This window comes from Astatotilapia calliptera, chromosome 11 (assembly GCF_964374335.1).
Source record: "Astatotilapia calliptera chromosome 11, fAstCal68.1, whole genome shotgun sequence".
In the NCBI taxonomy this organism is placed as follows: Eukaryota; Metazoa; Chordata; class Actinopteri; order Cichliformes; family Cichlidae; genus Astatotilapia; species Astatotilapia calliptera.
Genome location: NC_137432.1, coordinates 35446893 through 35468081, shown reverse-complemented (window position 1 = coordinate 35468081; position 21189 = coordinate 35446893). Strand labels below are relative to the sequence as shown.

The window sequence follows — 21189 nt, the reverse complement described above, 5'->3', positions numbered from 1 at the left end:
ATTCTTGTTTCTGCCTTTTTACCCTACTATTACCACTTTATTACTAAGCTTTAATAGAAAGTGCTATCAAAGTTTTGTTCCAGTTAGCTTTGCTTTCACACCGCAGTGCAGTGAAGAACTTAAAGCAACGTACCTTCATCCTGCTGTCTCTACCTACATGGGTTGTGCGCTCTCTGTACTTCACACTGACTGTTCTGATGATGGGCATGTGCCTGATGGCACCAGTTAGCCTTCAATCAGCACATAGTTTTTAATCTAAATGAATGGAATTTTAATTGGTCACCTGGATATAAAAATGACCTTCAAATTTAATTGAAAAAGCTTCAGAAAGTGTGGTGACTGTGTCCTAAAATACCATAACCAAAAAAGCTTAATTTCTGAAAATACTGAACAGATTCCATATTGGTTCGTGTTATGGATACAATAAACCAAATAAATATTTATTAAATTAACAAGAAGTAGTAGATTTTTGCAGCTTCACTGTTAAAACTAGTCTAATGTGCAAATGCGCAGTGCAACAACATGAATATTAATTGGTTCATTTGGGGTCAAGGGTGGGACAACCTCCATCTGTGGGGTTATCATAGAGCGCCAGTCCTTCCTCTTTATATGATGGCATTCTCTCACTCAGCCATAAACACCTGTGAGCTGTGCCTCAGACCGGTACCGGTCCCGGTCCGTGAGTCGTTTGGTACCGGTCCCGGTCTGTGAGTCGTTTGGTACCGGTCCGCGAGAGTTGAGGCTCAGGTGTGAAATGTATGGTTTTCAGGGTTTTTATCGGTTTTCAGCGTTATTTTGTTATCGTTTTTATCGTTAACTCTGTTTTCCTGGGTCTTTTCACGTGTGTTATGAATAAATCTTCTTTTTTCGGTACCGGTACTAGTTTTATTTTGTTGTATTTATCCGCGACACCTTAAAGGCCGGTCCGTGAAAATATTGTCGGGCATAAACCGGTCCGTGGCGCAAAAAAGGTTGGAGACCGCTGGTGTAGTAGTGTAAAAACCAAGTTTCAGTTGGATCTGGACTAAAGTCCCTCCAAGACTTTGGTTGTTTGGTCTGGACCCGGGTCAAGGAGAGGTTTCACATTTTGAAGTGTTAGTTTATGTCAGACTGAAAAGTAAGTCTGGACCAAACATGTTAGGTTTGATAGTTTCTTTAGATGACAAGACTGACAGCACTTATTTATTGGAAAATCACATGAAGCTGGAGCAAATAACTAGTTTAGTTTAGTCCCACTGGTTGGCTAGAAAGGAGGAAAACCATTCACAGTGTGGCCATGGGTGTAACCAGGCTTTAGAAATTAGAGAGGTCCACATTTTGTTTTTCTTGTAATGTTTAATATTTTAGGGTTAGCACCTGTGCTAGAAGGTCCTAGAGTTGCAATACAATCAAAACCATAAATTTTAAACACGGAGGACTTGATTTTATACAGCTTGTCTCTTTTACAGACCTCTGTAAAAGAGACAATTGTTTTATAAACAATATAAAACCATGAAATTAAAAATAAAAAAATAATTAAAATGGCACAAAGGAGAAGGCTACCGGCCCTGACTCTCCTGTGTCTCTGATTCACTCCTTATACTTACAACAACCAGTTATCATTTCACTGAGTCATGCATAAAAGCCATCTCACGTCATGATTTATAACAACATACAGTATTTACTTACTTTTAATTACTGAGGTCCAGACTTTGGTAACCTTAGAGCTACCGGTAGTTACAGCTATGAATGCTGGGCAGTCTCGTCCAGTTCACAGTGGTTTTTTCTGAACGTTATGTTTTATATGCAGACATGCACATCATATCACTCCTCCATTCTAATTTTCCGTCGGATTTCAAATGAGCAATTTTACCAAATGTTAAAAATGTTTCCAAAAATGATATGTGAAAGTTTTTGTAGGAAAGAAAAATCACTCACTGCAGTTATTACCCCTCAAGGATTCACTGATTGCTTTATTTTTAAGGATTATGAACTATGCACGACTGCTGGACATAAACTGGATATCCTTTTTATGTGGTTTGTGTAAATGTATGTAGCTTTGCCCAGAAAGAGTTGCTAGGTCCAGATTTCTGCAGAGTGCTTCCTTGCTGCATGTTCAGGCTTTAGTATTTCACTTTTTTAGCCTCGAGTTCAACACTGTGCTTACATTTCTTGATTTCAACTATTTATTTTGATGCAACTTAAGATAATGTCAAAACAATTAAAACAAACTGCATGAGTGGTGGTTGGCATGTTGTGGAAAACATGTTTAATTTAGATTCTGACTGTGCTGCTAATAGCATATACTAGCAAGCAACATTAAGTAGGATACAGAAAAATAGTTAACTGAAATCTTTAAAAAATTTCACTTATGCACAACTTGACAGCCTACTTTTCCTTTGTTACACTTTTTTTTAACAAGCAAACGAGGTAAGCTAGTCAACGAGCTAACAACAAGGTAACAAGCTAGTCAAGCTAATTGTAGTTTGCGTCGTGGTTCGTACTTGCAGATGTAAAAAAGGCAGACAATGTTTATATAAAGTTTAATCAGAGCATAAGAAAGAACTTTTCTCACTGTTGTGTGGAGTTTGTAAATAATTTGTTGAGTCTTTTGTTCTTTTAATAAATGAAGTCAGCTTGAAGTAACTTCATTCTTGAACATGCGCTAATGCAAATACTTCTGTAAATAGCAGCCTGAAATGTTTTGGTGCCTTCACATAATTTAAACTTGCAAAACAAAACATTTTCACTACAGTCTCAGATACTTTACCCGGTGCTCTTAAACTAATCAATAAATTCATAGTAATTAAGGGCGGTCCAGTCTAGTCAATGGAGTCCCACCAAGAAGTGGGACTCCATTGTGACCACAGTGATGCTATTACAGTCTGTAGCCCTCTCTCCTTTCAAGAGAAGGGTAGATCACTTTTCCTTTGCACTCAATTCTAATCTCATTGGCTTTCATTTTTGCCCCTGGCTAATGAGCCGTAACCTCGTTAACCTAATCCGTCTCGTCCAATGAAGGACAGGTAAAATTATCATGTTGCCTAATAAGTCAGTGGTGGAAATAAATCATCCCAAAATACTGACGTGACAGGCTGTGACGGCGGCGGACAGCATGAGTCTGCGTTCTGATTGATAGGCCATTTTGGTGCAAAGTGGCTGAGCAGCGACAGGCCTCTTGTGATCACCGGATCAGGCCGAGGTTAACAATGAAGAAGAGAGTCGCAGAGCACAGTGAAATCCTCTCTCTTATCCTCGACAGTGATGTATCCACTAAGCAACAAGAGCGTGTGAACTGAATCAGTCATTGCAGCGATTAGTGTTGGAGCTGGAGGTTGTTCATATTTCGGTGGCTCTCATTTGACTGCGAGGTCACAGCTAATTGACACATATTTGTGAATCTGTAGATAGTGAGGTTATTGTGCTGTTTATTAAAACATATTGTCCTTGGTGCAGCACATAGATATTTGGTGGTTCAGAAAGTCTCCGTGAATGAATCTATTGCATGCTCTTTTAAGGTTTGCTTTATAAGGTTTACATTTATCTCACTCTTCAAAGGTTTTTTTGTTTGAATGTTTTTGCTATTACTAACTTTTATAAACATCAGTCTATCAGCTGTTGTATTTTTCAGGCAGTGTATACAGTTATTAAAAATAGTTTTACCAACTGCAGCATGCAGGTACACATCCATGCTGTAATACTGAATAATAGTCTTTTTCTTTATGGTCCTTTCACTATATTCAAATGTAAGTTTCTACTTTGTGGTATTTTTACTTTATTTATTTTCCAGTTATTATCACTGACTACCAAAGCATCTAACCCCCGACTCTATATATTACAAAGCATTCAATGCTCATATTTAAATATTTAAATCTGATGACAGTAACGTGTTTAAAAAAATAAAATGCAAGGATACATCTCACAGAGGAGAATCTTTCCTTTTCTCCATCAGTTGGAGTTTCAGTGCTGTGTAAATGACATGTGTGGAAAAATAGTTTCACAGCCTAACAATGACATGCCTCTGTCTTTTGTTATTATTAAAGCATCAGAGAATCCAGAGAAGTCTCTGCAAGTGATGAGGCTGAATAAATGACCTTCAGATGGCAAATATCTGAAAACCTTTGTGGGTGAACACAGTTTTTCACATCACCCACAAATGCAAGTTTAAAACACCAAGACGGATCCTTTAAGGCTGCTTTCCTTTCAGCTCAAATCCTACAGAGAGCAAACACATTTAACTTTCAGAAATACAGAAACTGATCTCCTCAGCTCACAAAAGCTTACTATGAGGTGATGCAGTTGATACGAGTTGCACTTTCAGTTGTATCTTCAATTAAATATAAGCTTTCATTGATTTAAAGCTGCATTCTGTTTGTTTTACATCCGAACTTATTTTCACATTCTGACCAAATAAAGGTCTGAAAATAGGATTTAACTTGACTCTGGCAATGAACAGCCATGTTTAATATTGTTAACAGCTCCTTACAAAGATAATAACTTCAAACATAGAGATTCCTGACGACCCTCACTGGTCAACTTTTATTAGTACGGAGTAATTCTACAGAAGGGCCTTGCATCTTTGAAGTACTAAACTTAAAAAAACAAACAGCGTGTCTTTCCAGGAACGATGCTTTGTCATCCTGGGCAATAAACCGAGCAGCATAAACATTTCATTTAGAGACTAAATGTGTGCTTGCATGCTCGAGGTTTGGAGGGAGTACCAAGGACACTTAGTGCTAGAGTTTAAAATGTTTTTAGTGCTTTTAGCACCATACAGATAATTGTTATCCTCAGCTGTATTCAGGTGAAGCCGTGACTGTCAGAGAAAGATTTTCTTGGTTTAACAAATAAAAACCAAGACCAGAGCTGCATCAGCGTTGGACAGATAAATATAAAAAGATATTATAGCTTCTGCCCTCCTCACAATGTTGACAGGTTAATTTTTTATGTGTATAAAAAAACTTCTCAGTACATGTCATCACCGCTTGTTTCTTTTTAAATAGAAACTAATAAACAAGAAACAACAACTAAACTTTGCTGTAAACAACTTCTCCCTCCTGCTTTACAGCTGTAGACTTTTGCAAACATCCACCACCTGCCCACCTCACTATTCTAATAGCATGTTATTCATTAATTCTCTAACCCCACGTTTCTTCTGAATGGGATCTGTAATGTCTGATCAGGCTGCTTTTGTTAGCTTTCTTGTTTCATGTTCAATGCTGGAAGCGAGTCGATGCAGCCAGTGGATCCACGGTGCTGATTTACAAGAAAACTGCCCTCACTGAGTGAATTACTGGTGCTAAAAGGTGATGATGCTGCGACGTCACTGTGTTGTTCTTCTGACAACAACAAATGGACCAATCACATTGTTGTGCTTTGTGTTGGATGGGTGAATGCAACACAGAACCTTCACATACAGAAGCTGGTTTCTTGTACTCAGTGTGTGAAATAAATTTAACAAACTTTACATTTTAAGTTGCATTTTGGTTCATTTTTAAAAAGGTGATCCTTTTTACAGCAGTAAGCATGTATTTAAAAAACTTTCAGGCTTTATAGCAGTCAAACTTCTCTCATTTGCAGACTTTGCTTCCTGCTCAACATTAATGACTGAAGAAAAAGGTTTTGCTCATTTTTGATGTGAAACTTTTAGATCAGACTCAGATATAAAGGACTGGTAGGCTCTAACTCCATTAGAAAGCCCATTAATAAGACGATGTGAACAGAAGCCCTGAGAACAGATTAAGAATGCGTCTTTTATTCTGGCCATTAAAAAATGTATTTTTCCCTCCTGTTCCACAGGCCATTGAATGCATCACGCAGGGACGGGAACTGGAGAGGCCACGCACCTGCCCGAAGGAGGTCTACTTGCTGATGCAGGGCTGCTGGCAGAGAGAGCCCCAGCAGAGGATGGTCATGAAGGACATCCACAGCCGTCTGCTGGCCCTGGTCAAGAACCCCCCGGTTTACTTGGATATCCTGGGCTAGAAGGGCCGAGGGCCAACCAGGCTGGGGAGGTTGGATTTTTGATTTGAGATATAAAACTTTAGTCTGTTACTCATTTAAGTTCAACTGCATTCTGCTTTTCCAGCTGTGATGCTTCGTGGGCAGTAACATCTGCTTTGACCTTTTTGGCTGCAGTTTTGCCTCATTCTAGCTCGACTTTGACCCCTTAACTGGTTACTGCCCCGTCCTTCTCTGGAAACCTGTCACATGTTTACCAAAGTGTTTAATGTTTATCTGAGGTGGGATCAGTCTGATGGAGGAGCGTGCATGGATAAAAACTAAAATAACTGCATAGGCTCTTGCTGGGAATCTACTGCCACATGGTGTCTGGAGTCCCTTCATCAGCTGAGCTGCGACACATTTTAAATGACTTTTAGCTGACGTGCTTGTGTTGGTTTAGAAAGCAAAAACTCGTTTTACAGATCTTAGTACAGCAGATAGTCATTTGTATAGTACCGTCACTGATTTTGGATAAGTTTTGATATAGAGGGTTATTAAGAAAACAAAGAAAAAAAGCTTTCATTGATGTATATAAGATAGTCACAGCCAAACTTTGTTTCTCACGTGTCAGATTGAGTGTATCATATGAATATTTTTCAGAAAAAAAAAGAAGAACAAGATGTCAGACGTTAGCAGTGAAAACGTTTCCTGGTATATCAACGACTGTGTTTACATTTAATTACTGTCAAATATGAACTTCCAAAGAGCGACTTTTCAGCCTGCGGCCGCTATTGGGACTCGCTCAGGAGCGGATTTTGGACAGATCAGCCATGTTTAACATGCTACTGTAACGACCTTCAGAATCAAAGTGCTGCAGTGAAATTTGGTAAGGGGGCAAGCTGGTGGGGAGGTGACACCCCGAGAGGTAACAGATGGGTTAAAGCGAGACTCCAGGAGGAGAAGGACAGATGGCACTGAAAGTGAAACTGGAGGTGAACCCACCACCGTAACATTTGTCATTCCACCAAATGGGGCATTGAGAGGGTGAAAGACCGGGTGTGTAAACCCCTGCGATGCCTTTAAGTGTACATACTGAGTGTATATACTCTGTATTAATGTCTAAAACAAAATATATATATATATATATATCTTCATGTATTGTTACTCCAGCACTTTGTATATTGTCTGCCCTTAAAAATAAACAAACTTGATTAAAAAAACGAGGCTGCAGTGTTCGCAGGAACATCCCTCTGCATCAGTCAATCCATCATTATCGTATGCTTCAGACTGAACAATGATTTGGACTCCTGTCTGTACTTAAAGTTAGACATCTTAACGAGGCTATTCAAGAGCCTTCTATTATTTTGACGAACTAATCAGCAACCTGCGACGTCTCCACGGGATGCTCAGCAGACGGTTATTGAAAAGGAATAATCAAGTTTCATATTGCTTTACCGCGGGCCCTCCAGCAAACAAACACCCTCCAAAACCCAACTCTCTCTTTCTCTTCATCGCTCTGCCTTGCCCCCTTCCTTCATCACCACCACCACCCTCCCTCGCTCCATCACTTCGTATGCAGAGCGCCTCCGGGGAGTGGTAATGGATTGTGAGTAATGCTATCATCCCCTTCTTTCTCTCGACCTCCTCTGGCGTACCGGGAGGGGGATGAAAAACACTTGGACCCGTGTCTGGCTCATTGTTTCTTGTAGTGTCTTACAAGCAGATTCTGGGGAGATAGGATTAGTACACTCTGTAGTACTTGTCCCTGTTATCCTTAAGGACTCCATTTGTGGTTTCAGAATGAACCTTTTTAATAAGCACTCGAGGCTCCACCTTGGTTGGATGTGGAATATGAGTATAATAAAAGCTGGAAATGAGGCCATTTTTAAAATGGAAGTCCTATTAGAGCTTTGCAGCAGGATACTTTCCTTTTCAATCTTCCACCTAGTCATATAATGCATGTATACAGGATATTGATTTCTTATGGTAATTATTTCTTCATGATAATGGTGGTGCCGATTCATTTTGGTCTACTGCTAATAATAAACCACTCAACGTGCTTTACCGTCCATCCTGCAGCGAGAGATTAGAGAACAGGAAGAGAAATGATTTAGTGAATCAAACCAAAGCAGAAGAAACCTGCACAACCTGAGAAGAAGTAATGTGAGATAATCTGCAGATTAAAAATATTCACACTTACAAATGGCTACGCACAACTATTTCACATCCCCACATTTAAAAGGTCTTATTATTATTGACCCTCAATTCAAGGCTTTTAAAAGCAAACGCATCACCTCTGTGAGGGGGGTTTGAGACTCCAACAACAACACTCAAAATACATTTTGAAGTCTGCAGATTTTCTCGTCCAGCAGCTGGTTTTTCCTGCAGACAAATGTTCCCTCTGAGCCTGCGGTTCATTTCTTTACAGATAAAGGCTGCTCAGCAGCGACGAGCACCTCAAACTTAACAGGATGTGTTTGCTGTACTGTTCTGCCCTCTGCTGGCCAGTCAGGCACACTGCTCTGATTCCAACAAACGTTGAAGTGAGGATCTGCAGTCATTCATCGAGAAAAGACAAATTGTGAATAAAGACACAGTGACCAGTTGCATATATTTAACAGATTACTGGGTAATGTGGGAAGTCCTTTTGTGTACAGTTTCCACTGTTACATTAAGTGAAATCAGATTACTGAAAAAAAAAAAAAGAAAAAAGAAAAGAAAGTTTGCTTTTTGATATCACTCCATACAATAATTCCATTTATAAAAGGTTTCATTTATTACACAAATCTAGTAGAACAAAGCAGCAAATTACAAATTACACACGGCAAAGAACAAATAAGGATTTATACATTTCAAGAGTAGTTTGTGTTTTGTATCAAAAGAAAAACTTGTATAAAACATTAAAAAAAAAAAAAGGCACCAATAACTTTGCCCCTCTTTTTTAAAATTCAATGGTTCCTCCTACTCTTGTCTTTGCGCTTCTCATCACTCAACATCCATCCATAAAGTGTTTAGAAAAATGCCACAAGTGCTCACTTTTCCGGCTGTTATCGCCCTGAGGGTAACCGTGATCTGGTCTGGAGAAATCATTGATACGTTGGTCAAATAAGTGCAGATTGAAAAAAACAAAAAAACAACGATGACGTGAGCATGACTGAGTTTTAGAACTCTGGCACGTCTGCAAACAGTAAACGGCTGCGAATGAGTAAGATGACACGAAAATTCCCCCCAGACAAACACCAGCTCAGAAGTAAAGGCTTCCAGACAAGTCTAGTAGAATCGCATTAAGTCGGTAATGATGCAATTCCAAGAATCAAGAGGCTCAAACAGAGGAATGCTGTAAGATGACGCCTGTAGAGAAAATAAAATTGATCCACGCCTGGCAGGGGAGGAGATAAAACAAAGGAACACCGATGGCAGTGTCTGCCATGGAAAGGAAGATGTGACTTTATACTCTGCACACTGACCTCGAACACATCTTAAAAACAAGTGCTCTAATATAAATGTGTGTGTGCGCTTTGTGATTCTACACACTCGCCGCCGACATTTCTACTTCAGCGTCCGACATGGACCTGTAACACACCTCAGTCCTATAATATCACATACATTTGCCCTCTGATCAACTTCTCCACCACGAGTGTTAAAAGATGCGTGTGTAAACGGCGATGATGAAGTAATGATGATGTAAATCTGTCCCATAAAAATGCTCAACAATGGGTTTAATACAGTACAAGCACGACGAGCATCAGTGCTACAACTGAGAGGTTTAGTAACGTAAGACCCAGCTTCAATCCTGTATTATATAACAGTATTATGCGACCTTATATGTTGATTAATGACTTGTTGGATTAATGGATCTTATCAAGTTTTTTTGTGCATTATTGGGAGTAAATTTCTCTTTACACAAGTGAGAAATATCCAAAATAGCCTTTTTAAAAAAAACAAAAAAAACAACAACAATAACAACAGCTGCAGCTCATTTCTTCCCCCCCCCCCCCCTTTTGTCAAAAAAAGGCTGAAAATTATTTGGGAACAAAAGAGAAAAAAAAAGGGGGCCGCAATACAATTTATTTGCATTTGTCAGGCCCAGTTTTGGAGATATTAGCTTCTCTTAAATCTGCTGGAACCAACTGGCATTCGCCGCTTTGTGCTTGAATTACACAAAAAATATACTTTGAAAACTGAGCAGCACTGTCTCTTTCTACAAATCATAATCAAATAAATAGAGAAATTGTAGTTTTAAATTCACTTCATTTCAGTTTCAGTTAGATTTCAGAGATGATCTGCTTTCAGTTTGGTTTTTGTTAGTTTTGTTGACTCACACACGTCAACACCAAAGACTGAAACACCTGTGACAAATTTCACTGTTAAAGACTAAAATGAGAGACTTTTTAGTTTTGCAATCACTAAATATTGCTTAAATGACATTAAATAAATGTTCTTTTTTTCTCGTTTTAGTCAGTAATAACGGCCGTGGCCAGTTTTACAGGACAGTAAGAACTACTTTCTTTCAGCTACAAGCTACACCCATGATGGGAAGCGTGCATTTGTGATACTGTATAAACACCGACCTCTTCACCCCTCAGCTGAGCTCTGTTAACGAGCACCAGATGTAGAAAATAGCAGAAAGAAAATAGTTCCTGTGTGAAACGTTTTGCAGGGGCGTGATTTCTAGAAAGAGACAATTACAGCTGAGTTATTTCTGAGCACAACGAGGCAAATATGAAGTCAGTTTATCAAGACAAGGCAGAGAACTTTTCAGCAGATATCTCCAAAACTGCGAAGCTCACACAAAACCAATCTAGATGGTCCTGCAAAGTGCAGTTTAGAGTCCCAATAATGGTCAAAACTACTTGATAAGATGGGCCTTCTTTTCAGTGTTATTGTTAGCTCACCTATCTGATACAAAAACAAAACAAAAAATAAACTGTCTTCCTTTCCGTTAATGCAGCTACAACAAGCAATAAATATTCTATAAATAGAAGAGTGGTAAATGGTCACAAGATACCTAAAGTATAGGAAAGGTTAATAGTTTGCAAAGTCCACCAGATACTGCAACAACACAAAGCTCCCACATTAATATCATCCCAGGCTATGGCTAGCTAACTATACATCTCTCCTCCCTCCATTCCTCTTAATTCAACCAGTAGTTATTATAAACCACACATGCTGGAAATTTCTCCAGATTCGAAATATTACAAACTGGTTTTATTTATGTATTTATTTTTTGCTTGTAATTTTAAGTGCTTTTCCCCGCTTTACCTGATAGTTCAGAGTGGATCTTATGAGACGTGATGGAAAGGTAAAAATGGTGCCATTTGCTCAGAACATAAAATTGTTGAAGACCTTCAGGGGGCATGAGGCCACTATAGTGTTGCCATGGGAACACCAAATGGTTATAAAAATGGTACCTGTCTTTTAATCACCGCAGCACTGTAACCTGTGGCAGATTGTAGGGTTCATAATAAAGGCAGGCAATCAGAAAGAGAACCACACTGGTCTGCAAATCAATGCCAGTCAGAGTGGAATCAATAGGTAGATATATAAGAGCCGGCAATCCAGTCTGCATCACCTTATGAAGAGGTGAACATGTGTTGTCCATGCTGCTTTAACGCACAGGACAACTTCACTGACCAATGTGTCCAGTTACAGAGAATATTTCAATAATCACTGAATAACAGAAACAGAGTTTCTGACGCTGTTAATTAAAAAAAGAATCCCTGCAAATTGTGACATTGTTTCCAGTTTGAAGCTTGTAGTGATCCACTGCAAACAGGCACTTAGGTGTCGTGTTACCACAGCTTGCTTCCTTCAACCCAGAGCCTTTTTCATATAAGTCAGCAATGAGAAGCATAAAAACAAACAATCATTGGTAGATGTGTTTTCAGCCTCACTTCCATTAACACCAGAAAAAGGCTTTGATAACAGTGTCTGGGTCCTCAGCTTCTGCGTAAACACACGAACACGTCAGACGTGCAACGCTGCCGGGACATGGAATATAAAGTGAGAAACTAAAGGTGTTAAACAAGCACTACTGTCAACTGTAGTTGCTGAGACAGACAAACCACTGAACCTTTCCTTTGGAAAGCGAATCAGCTTTTATGAGGCGGAAAACGCCCCGCCCTCACTGCTCCTTGCACCCGCAGGTGGATGAGTGTGGCTGGTTGGGGCTGCGGCACGGTTTCCAGAGCAGCGGGGCGCTGAAAATGCCGATTATTCCGAGGTTGATGGCGAGGCTGATGGCGAGTGCCCCGATGGTCCCAAGAAAAGATGGCATCATTCCGTGGTTCAGGAGCCACGTCCTCCGCGATGTCATGTCTGCGATCACACCCTCCATCTGGAAGTGGGACCCCACCACAGCGCTGACGTGGAAGAGCTGGTGGCTGTGGCCTTTGGGAAGGAAAGATGAAACAAAAACAGTCGAGTCAAGTCGCCGAACTGAATGGGCGAGTCCAACAGTAAAACTATGGCGTCGCTACTATCCAGAGCAGCTTTGAATTATTCACAGTTTAAAGTAATCCTCGTTTGCTTAGACTGGGTTTTTGATGTGGTTTGAAGCTTTGTGTCTGTGAAGGTTCTCAGTCATCCAGGTCATTGTACTCAAAGGAGCTTGCAAAGAAAAGCGTCTGGAATTCTTTAAGTTACTTGAAGACGTTTCACCTCTCATTTGAGAAGCTTCTTCAGTTCTAAGGTCAAATGGTGGAGAGTCCCAGATTTAAACTCTCCACCATTTGACCTTAGAACTGAAGAAGCTTCTCAGATGAGAGGTGAAACGTCTTCAAGTAACTTAAAGAAGTCCAGACACTTTTCTTTGCAAGCTCCTTTGATGTTTGAACCTTTGACTAAACCATCTCGTGATTCATAGGGTTACAGTCCTGTCAACAAAGCCATCATAAAGCTGTATGATACACTGTCCTAAGCCGGGAATGATAACACTCCACATATTAGAGAAAAGAAGAAGCAGGAATAAGGCTATCCTCTGAGGACCGGGAGGCAATGTGCAATTTTCAATAGTCCTTAAATAACTCTGCTGTGAACATTGTTGAAATATTTGATACTTTATTTCACTCGTCGTTGAGTCCTAAAGGGATGCACGCTCCAAGTGTTGGAGATGGTGTGGATCATCAGGAGCTTATGTTTTGGAGACGCTTAACACACAAAACACTGAATATATCATTTAAGACATTTAAGAGTTTGTACCTAAAACACTTCCGTGCCATGAAGCTGAGGAGAGATACAAAACTTCTTAGACTGCCAGTAAAAAAGTGTATAACCAGTAAATTCAGCACCACCCTCAGCTGATGGAGCTCTACAGGAAATATTTCTTTCAACAAAGGAATGATGGACTGGAATAACTGGAATTTCTTTTTTTTGTATTCGAAAAGTTGGGAAAGACCCTTTTTTAATATCTAAGCACTCAAAGGAGCTTGCAAAGAAAAGCGTCTGGACTTCTTTAAGTTGCTTGAAGACGTTTCACCTCTCATCCGAGAAGCTTCTTCAGTTCTAAGGTCAAATGGTGGAGAGTCCCAGATATAAACCTAGTGGGAGTTTCCCCCCACAGAGGGACAAAAGGACCCCCTGATGATCCTCTAATTGCCTGAGCCAAGGTGTGAAACTGGGCGTGGGTCCCAATCAGCCAGAGTTTCGGGTGTGTTCATTGTGAAACCTGGCCCCACCTTATCATGGGCCTGAGGTCAGATGGCCCAGGATGTGAGTGGGCGTTAAGGCGTCTGGGAAGGGATCTCAAAACTGGATTATAGATGGCAGAGAGTTGGTGTCGTAAACCCCGCCTCTGTTCAAAGATGGTCGCTCACAGTGGACATAGATGGCTTCTTTCACTCCTCTTTCAAACCATCTGTCCTCTCTGTCCAAAATGTGAACATTGGCCCTCTGTGGGGGGTCACTCCCACTAGGTTTATATCTGGGACTCTCCACCATTTGACCTTAGAACTGAAGAAGCTTCTCGGATGAGAGGTGAAACGTCTTCAAGCAACTTAAAGAAGTCCAGACGCTTTTCTTTGCAAGCTGCTTTGACTACGATGACCTGGATGACTGAGAACCTTCACAGAAATATCTAAGCACCATTTCCTAATAAACAAATCTTTAAAAATCTCTTCTTTTCAAAGATTAACAAATGCAGCAGCTTTTTGTCCGCCTTCAGAGGCGTTTGAAACAATGACACTTGTGTGAAACCTCACCAGAGAAAACAAAACAATCCACCGAGCAAAGAAAGGTTTGCGCAGGTTTACACACCATCATTCCAAAGCCTGTTTGATATCGAGCCATTATTTAGCGGCAATTGTGCAGCAACCAGCAGGGAAAACATTCAAAAACAAGCAAAGACAATAGAAGGCAAATGTAAGCGTTGCAGTCCCACACGGAGGCCAAACTAAAGAACACGGTGCTTAGAGAATAACGCTGACCCTCCCAAAGGCCTTTCCCAAACTATTGTTCATAAACTTACATGTATTCATATCTTGGAGCGAACTCAATGAAAACAGAGGCTTCTAAAACTTCAAAAGCTTTTGTACGTGCACTTGAATTTGAATGAGACTCATTTGGTTATTTTTCTTCGTCTTTTAACTGGCATTAAGTTTCGAAAGTGTGTTCCAAGCTGTACTGAGCGCCACCAAAGGACGTACCGAAGTAGTCGAAGCACCCCGGGGCCAGTCTCTCCGGGAGGTGGGCGGTAAACAGAAAACAAGTGAGGAAGGCGAAGAGGAGGTGGTAACAGTGATTGGACAAGGCGCCGGTTGGACTGCAGCTTCCACCGCAGCACAGAAGAATCTAAACACAGGGGGAAAAAACCGATTCTATTATTGGATTAAACACAGATTAACACTGATTGTCGGAGCATTACTGACCCAGACAGAAAAGTGACTTGCATAATGCACAAACTAATGAGGAATAGTGTAGTGATTAGGGGAATTAACTGATGGCAAACATTTGTATTAGATAAACAAAGGAAATCAGATTCTGGGATAGTGAGCCAAAGTCCGATTACATTATTAAAGAGTGGCACTTATCAGCGTTTATGTAATGACACAAACAAACAGACCAACACAAGCTGTGGCTTTTGAAAAAGATACTTGTTCAGAGTGGAAATTAAGGTCAAATTAAGTAAGAGAAGAATGCAATTATGCAAGTGTATTATACGCCACTTTCTTCCTTTCAGATGTCGGAGCAAACTCTGTGAACTCAATTACTCAGCAGCTTGATATAGAGAAGAATCTACTGCCTCCAGATATATACAGAAACGACAAACACATCACACAGTCTGCAACTCCCACTCTGTGGTTTTCCTCCAATTTCCAGCTCCTTTGTAGTGTCAAAGAAATAAAATAAAACCTTCACGAGATGAAAAAGATGAGAATCTTCCAATATAACCCCCCCCCCCCCTCTCTTTTTTCACTGGTGCCAGGCCTAAAAATGAAACAGGAGGAAAGCACAGACCAGCAGAGCGAACAGGACCAGCCTTTCATATCGATCATTAATTAATAAAAGGAATCATCACCTTTGTGTATGGTGCTATGGTATAACCGAGTACGAGTTGAGCTGATGAGTAAAAGAAGACTATATATTTGTTGATTTTATAAAACATCTGAACACAGAAATGCTGTAGAAAGTCAGAAACAGTGAAAGTCTGTGAGCTGAGAGAGTGTGAGCACCATCACTTCACTTTTCGGTCTCCTTTAACGTGACTTACCCTGTAAACCAGAGGGACGGTGTCAAAAATAAATGGGACGACAAATGCTATGGTCCGAAGGGCTTTACTTCTCTTTGGGAACTGCAACTCCAGGAACCTGCGGAGGCCAGCAGAGGGCAGCGATCATTTCACTTTGTCATCTCCTCGCCTTTCAAAGTAGCGCGTGTCAGCCCAACTTGTCGAGAAGCTAATGTAAGCCCTACAGCTATGCAAGAGTAAGTCCCTCTAATCATATTACTCCTTGGCTTTGGTGCACCCTGCGTTCACGACACTGAAAGAATACAGAAATCAAATACTGTTGCAGATTAGGATCAGGCCGTTTACATTTGACTTAAAAGACACCAAAGCGCTGAGGATGCAAAATGGGGGAGGGTCACTTGCTCAGTGTGACCCTTCTGAAGTTTGTCCTGATAAAGTTCAGGAGTTTTGGACACGGTTCACTAAAATATTTGTAGTATTTAACCAATGCAAACTCCATGCAGATGCAGTATTTGTCAGTATGAGAGGAAGACAACCTAAGTAAACTAAACTATTCTCATTATAGACTCTTCTCATAAGATGAAAGCCCAAGGGGGAGCTCTCCCTTCAAGCACGCACTGTTGAGCTGACAGGAGTACCAGCCTTAAAAGTCCTATAAACTATTCTGAATTCTAAATATTTGGCTTTTGCAGGTGGTTCCTTAGCTGGGCCGCAGGCATGGACGACTTCTATTTTGCTTTGTTACTGTACACAGGATAGATCACTGAATTTCCTGAAATACCTCTTTCTTTAAACATACCAGTACACTACACATGAAAAAAAACGGAGTTAAGGCAAACTGTTGGTGCAAGGAAGGTGTCGAGGGCAAGCCTACACTTGAAGCCACTGTGGTGTTCGCCATAGTCACAGTCCAATAACTCCAGCTGTACTTATCTTGTCCATTTAACAACTTTATTGGATTCCATCGTTTGTATTTGTTGTTCAACAGTACTTAGTATCCAACGTCATTTTACATAAAATCACACAAACGGTTTGATCCTTCCGACCAACAACACCTGACGCTAAGTACATGTGTCTACCTTAAATACAGTCCCATAAACACACCATGCTGTAAAAACACTAAAAGTGACCCTCAGCAGCACACATAAGGTAACAACACACAAAAAAAATGGCTGCTACAGGAGGAGCAAACAATTATTTGGAAATCTATTGTTCCACAGAAGTGAGCTACATTCAGTCAAACTCTGACATCCAAGTTTTTAAACTCACAAGGCTTATTTACCTTGATTTGTGCACGACTGTAAGATGCAGGATGCTCAAAGTTGAATTTTCTAAGCAAGCCTGAGGACAGAGAGGATGTAAACATCAGCTTCTTACCTGGAATAGCAGGACAGGCTGGTACAGAACACCGTGTTTCCGATGGCAATGGGAACAAAATGCTGATGAAGCCAAGTGTTTACCCAACACTCTGGCATGACGTAGTATCCGTAGCTTATGGCACATCCTGATTTAAAACAGGAAATTAAAAATATTTATTACATCAACTGACCCGAGAGAAGCCTGAACAACTAACAGCTGATAAATAAACATATTTCATTCTGACTGCAGGACAATAATGTCAGACAAAGAATTTCAGCTACAGAAACTGAGACAGTGAAACTTTTATTTTAAATATGTTGTTATTAATCCTCAAAATACCTGTGACGTTTCCCCCCCCCCAAAATTCAAGAATAGATTCAAAGCACACAAAAAAATTGAAAGCAGCAACTTTATGCTACAGTGTCTTAAAAAACAAACAAACAAACAAAAAAAACAAACAAAAACAATGGGGGGGGGGGGTCACCAAAGAAAGAAAATTAGCATTTTACAAATAGTTTTTTTATTAATTAATATTACACTGGTGACTTCTACTTAAAAAAAAAGATCAAAGCAGAAAGGGAAGCATGTCAGAGATCTTTGAAACTAAATGAGGCTGTTAACTAAAATCAAAGACTCTTATATGAAGCAGAAAAACAGTGCATAATATACGTGGGACTTGTAACCCAAATAAGTAGCTCTGATGTTTCTCTCTGGAGAAACGCCACAATCAAAGCTCTACCTGCGACCACCGAGTGTGCGCTGTGTTCTTTTTGTCCTGCAGTGACACCGCCTGCTGATCTTATTCCTGAGATGGACTTTTGAGCATTTTAAACTGGGTAAATCTTGGCCCTAAGAAGCTTTGTGGTAGATTACTAGTGAGCCAGCCATGGGCCAACCCCCCCCAAAAAACCAGGACTTCTAAGAGGGCCTCAGTTAATGTTTAACTGCTGGTTTGGCTGGTGGGATTCTATATATGTTACAGAGATCTCATATACACACATATACATATATATATACACATATATACTAGGGGTGCAACAATACACAAAATTCACGGTTCGGTTCGGTTCAATACTTTGGTGTCACGGTTCGATATTTTTTCGATATAAAAAAATGTTCATGCCTTTTTAATTTGTCATTTATTAAATTTTCACGGCACATTCCGCACCACATCTCTGTGCGTTCATCATTTGTATGAAGCCAGCTCACCTCCTGCAACTACTTTTCCGAGAATACGCGCTTCTTTTGTGGTTCGGACTCCTGACATTTCTTTGGAATTGGAGGAACATCACAGTAATTGCTTAAAGGAGCTTCTTCAACATCTGTAAGAGTTCTAAACAACTGTCTGTCCTCCTCCTGAAAATCTTATGTATGCAAACACGCGTTGCAACTTCTTATCTTGTGCCCGTTTTTTATTTTGACAGCGAATGCACACCTGCGGACCACTTATGTGCAGCCCTGGTTATTTCGCTCGTCATATTGCAGCCACAGAAATTCTTTTGTCCATGAAACCATAAAGCTGCACTTTCTTTTTGCCTTATAGTCTGATTTGTCATAACTTTTCCGTTTTGTGGTAAGTTTTTCTTTGGCTGTCACTTCTTCACCCTGACCTGTCTTATTTGGCTCAGCAGAACTAAAATATTGTGGCGAGCTCAGACAAGGAGGAGACGGAGGTATCGTTTGGTCTTGCTTCCCGTGAGCTAGCCAGGGAGCACAGCCGTTTATTGACATCTGCAGAAGAACACTGCCGCTAGCTAACTGCTCAGCGCGGCAACAGCACAGCAACAACAACACCACCACCACCACACAGGGCGCCCTCTGACCCCGGAAGGACACACCGTCGCAGCGACAGGGCGTCACCCGTCACTATGGCAACATAAACAAAACATAACTGTACAAACAGAACCCCGAACAGCCCTGACCCGCTACATAAGGGGTCAGTCGTCCCCGACGACCCCATTACCGCACACAAAGTCCTGCAAATGTCCAGGTGCCTTCTTTTGGCGCACCGGCCGGTCACGACCGGCGGGGTAAAAGTCACTCGGGTCAGAACATGGGGTGCCACCATCATCCCACTTCTGACACCAATGTGGCGAGCTCAGACAAGGAGGAGACGGAGGTATCGTTTGGTCTTGCGTCCCGTGAGCTAGCCAGGGAGCACAGCCGTTTATTGACATCTGCAGAAGAACACTGCCGCTAGCTAACTGCTCAGTGGGCAACAGCACAGCAACAACAACACCACACAGGGCGCCCTCTGACCCCGGAAGGACACACCGTCGCAGCGAGAGGGCGTCACCCGTCACTATGGCAACATAAACAAAACATAACTGTACAAACAGAACCCCGAACAGCCCTGATCCGCTACAATATATATCCTGCTGCTTTTACACACGCACTCACATAATGCTCAGCGATTCTCTGCGCGATCAACCTCTCACATGTTTAAGCTGCGGGAGATTTCACTTGTCATGTTTGCATAGTAAGCTAACGATTGATGAGACAAAGTCAGAGGAATTGGTGCGCAAATTATCATCACTCACAGATCAGTGCTGTCGCTCTCTATACACAGTTCGCGCGATTGCAAAGTGAAAGCAAAAAAACAAGTGCAAATTCAAACGCGATTTCAATATGTCACATATTGACAGTGGCTCACCGATGCCAATGACATAATTACCCAGCTACATTTCTGAAAGAATGCAAAAGCATTGACATACATTTTTCCTTCCTACAATAGCCCGACGGGCAGGGTAGCCTGTCTGAAAAAAAATCGCTAGCCCCAGGACGTCGGGCTAGCGATATTGCAAGCCCTGTATCTGATTGAGGAATCACTCATCTTTGGAAAAGAGAGTTTATTACAGAGAAATGCCTCTTTCCAAAATAAAAGCTATACTATCCGCTTCTTCTGGGCTATATTCTCAGCAGCATAAGGAGAATCATGTGCTAACAGCTGTCTAAATGACTCGGCTAAAGTTAGTAGCATGCTTGTTGTTTTTGTCTTTGCACTAGGATGATGTAAATGTGCAGTCATATTCGTTGTGTTCCCACTAGTGCTTTCAGGTTAATCTCGTTGAAATGACCTTAACGCCACAACACGGCAAATCTCCGTTAACGAGCTACCGCCGATCGCCCCGTGCATGGAGCTAACTGCGCTAACACACTAGTTCCCACCCATGTAATTGAGCATTGCATGGCACATCCAACATACTGTTTTACTTTAGTCCATGACGCGCTTACCTTCAGGGTCATACGTCACATGAAAACCAAAATAATTCCAAACGCCAGATCTGAATGAGAGTGGGGGAGGTCCATGTTGCAAGGAGAGCTTAACTTCTGTCTCACTAGCTTGCCCTGCGCTCTTCCTTCTGACTATGCTGTCTGTGTTGAGCGCTCAGTGGATCTGCGCTCGACAGTGCAGCCTAGGCGGAGTAGTCGAACGCAGATTCACTGAGCGCTCAACACAGCATCGTCAGAAGGAAAGTTGATAAAATAAATTACAAATGTTGTATTGGTCGATACATATGCGTACCGAACCGAAAGCACTGTATCGAACGGTTTTTCATAAATTATTTTTTTAAGTTAATTTGAATATACTATATATTTATTAAAAATAAGGTGAAATATTTGATGCTTTTGAGTTTTAATTTTTATGTAAATGGATCGTTTCTCATTATCTTAGATTCATATAAAATTTCCGAAGACCAATGAAAATGTTAAACTTCTGAAAATGATGTTCATTTATACTCTCAAACGCCTGATATATTTACAACTAATGCATGAAGAATACAATATTATATTTTTTTGATCTGCTCTAGTATGTGCTCACCCTCAAATATGCAGGCAGGCGGTGGGGAAAGAGTTTGCAAATGAACAGCTGCGCAACAAGCAAACCTTCCTTAAAAAACAGGAATGTTCAGTTCCCTCTTTGTGGAAGTTCCTTGTAAAAGCAGGTGCATGCGGGAGGGAAATACTATTCATAGGAGAGCTGGTTATGAAATCAAGCAAATACTGGAGCCATAAAACCCAATCCATCTTTCAGGACAGTGGCAGAAAGGAGAGTAACATTGTTTCCATGTGCTTTGAGTGTGAGGCATGTCTGATTTCCATATAATCTCAAAGGCTAACACAAGCAAAAATGCTTTGAATATTACTGTGGAACGGAACTTACCATGCAAACAGTTTAGAGGAGAAAGAAAGCAACGTTTCATCTCTTAGTATAGGACGCA

General features: G+C 40.9%; 2 protein-coding genes across 3 annotated transcripts in view; one reads left to right on the top strand and one right to left on the bottom strand.

The window, feature by feature from the left end:
* The window catches only part of ntrk1 (neurotrophic tyrosine kinase, receptor, type 1), a 49922-nt gene extending 42780 nt beyond the window's left edge, over positions 1-7142 (top strand). The window contains exon 17 of the mRNA XM_026185745.2: positions 5779-7142. Within this exon, the coding sequence (XP_026041530.1) occupies positions 5779-5964 (186 nt within the window). The 3' untranslated portion in view covers positions 5965-7142. The remainder of the gene's footprint in view (positions 1-5778) is intronic.
* Positions 7143-8674: 1532 nt separating this feature from the next.
* paqr6 (progestin and adipoQ receptor family member VI) overlaps positions 8675-21189 on the bottom strand; it is a 32266-nt gene continuing 19751 nt past the window's right edge. For both annotated transcript variants that reach the window (XM_026185747.2, XM_026185748.2), the window contains exons 5-8: positions 16985-17111; positions 15629-15725; positions 14565-14709; positions 8675-12312 (exon numbers count right to left, since the gene is read on the bottom strand). In XM_026185747.2, the coding sequence (XP_026041532.1) occupies positions 12047-12312; positions 14565-14709; positions 15629-15725; positions 16985-17111 (635 nt within the window). In that variant the 3' untranslated portion in view covers positions 8675-12046. The remainder of the gene's footprint in view (positions 12313-14564; positions 14710-15628; positions 15726-16984; positions 17112-21189) is intronic.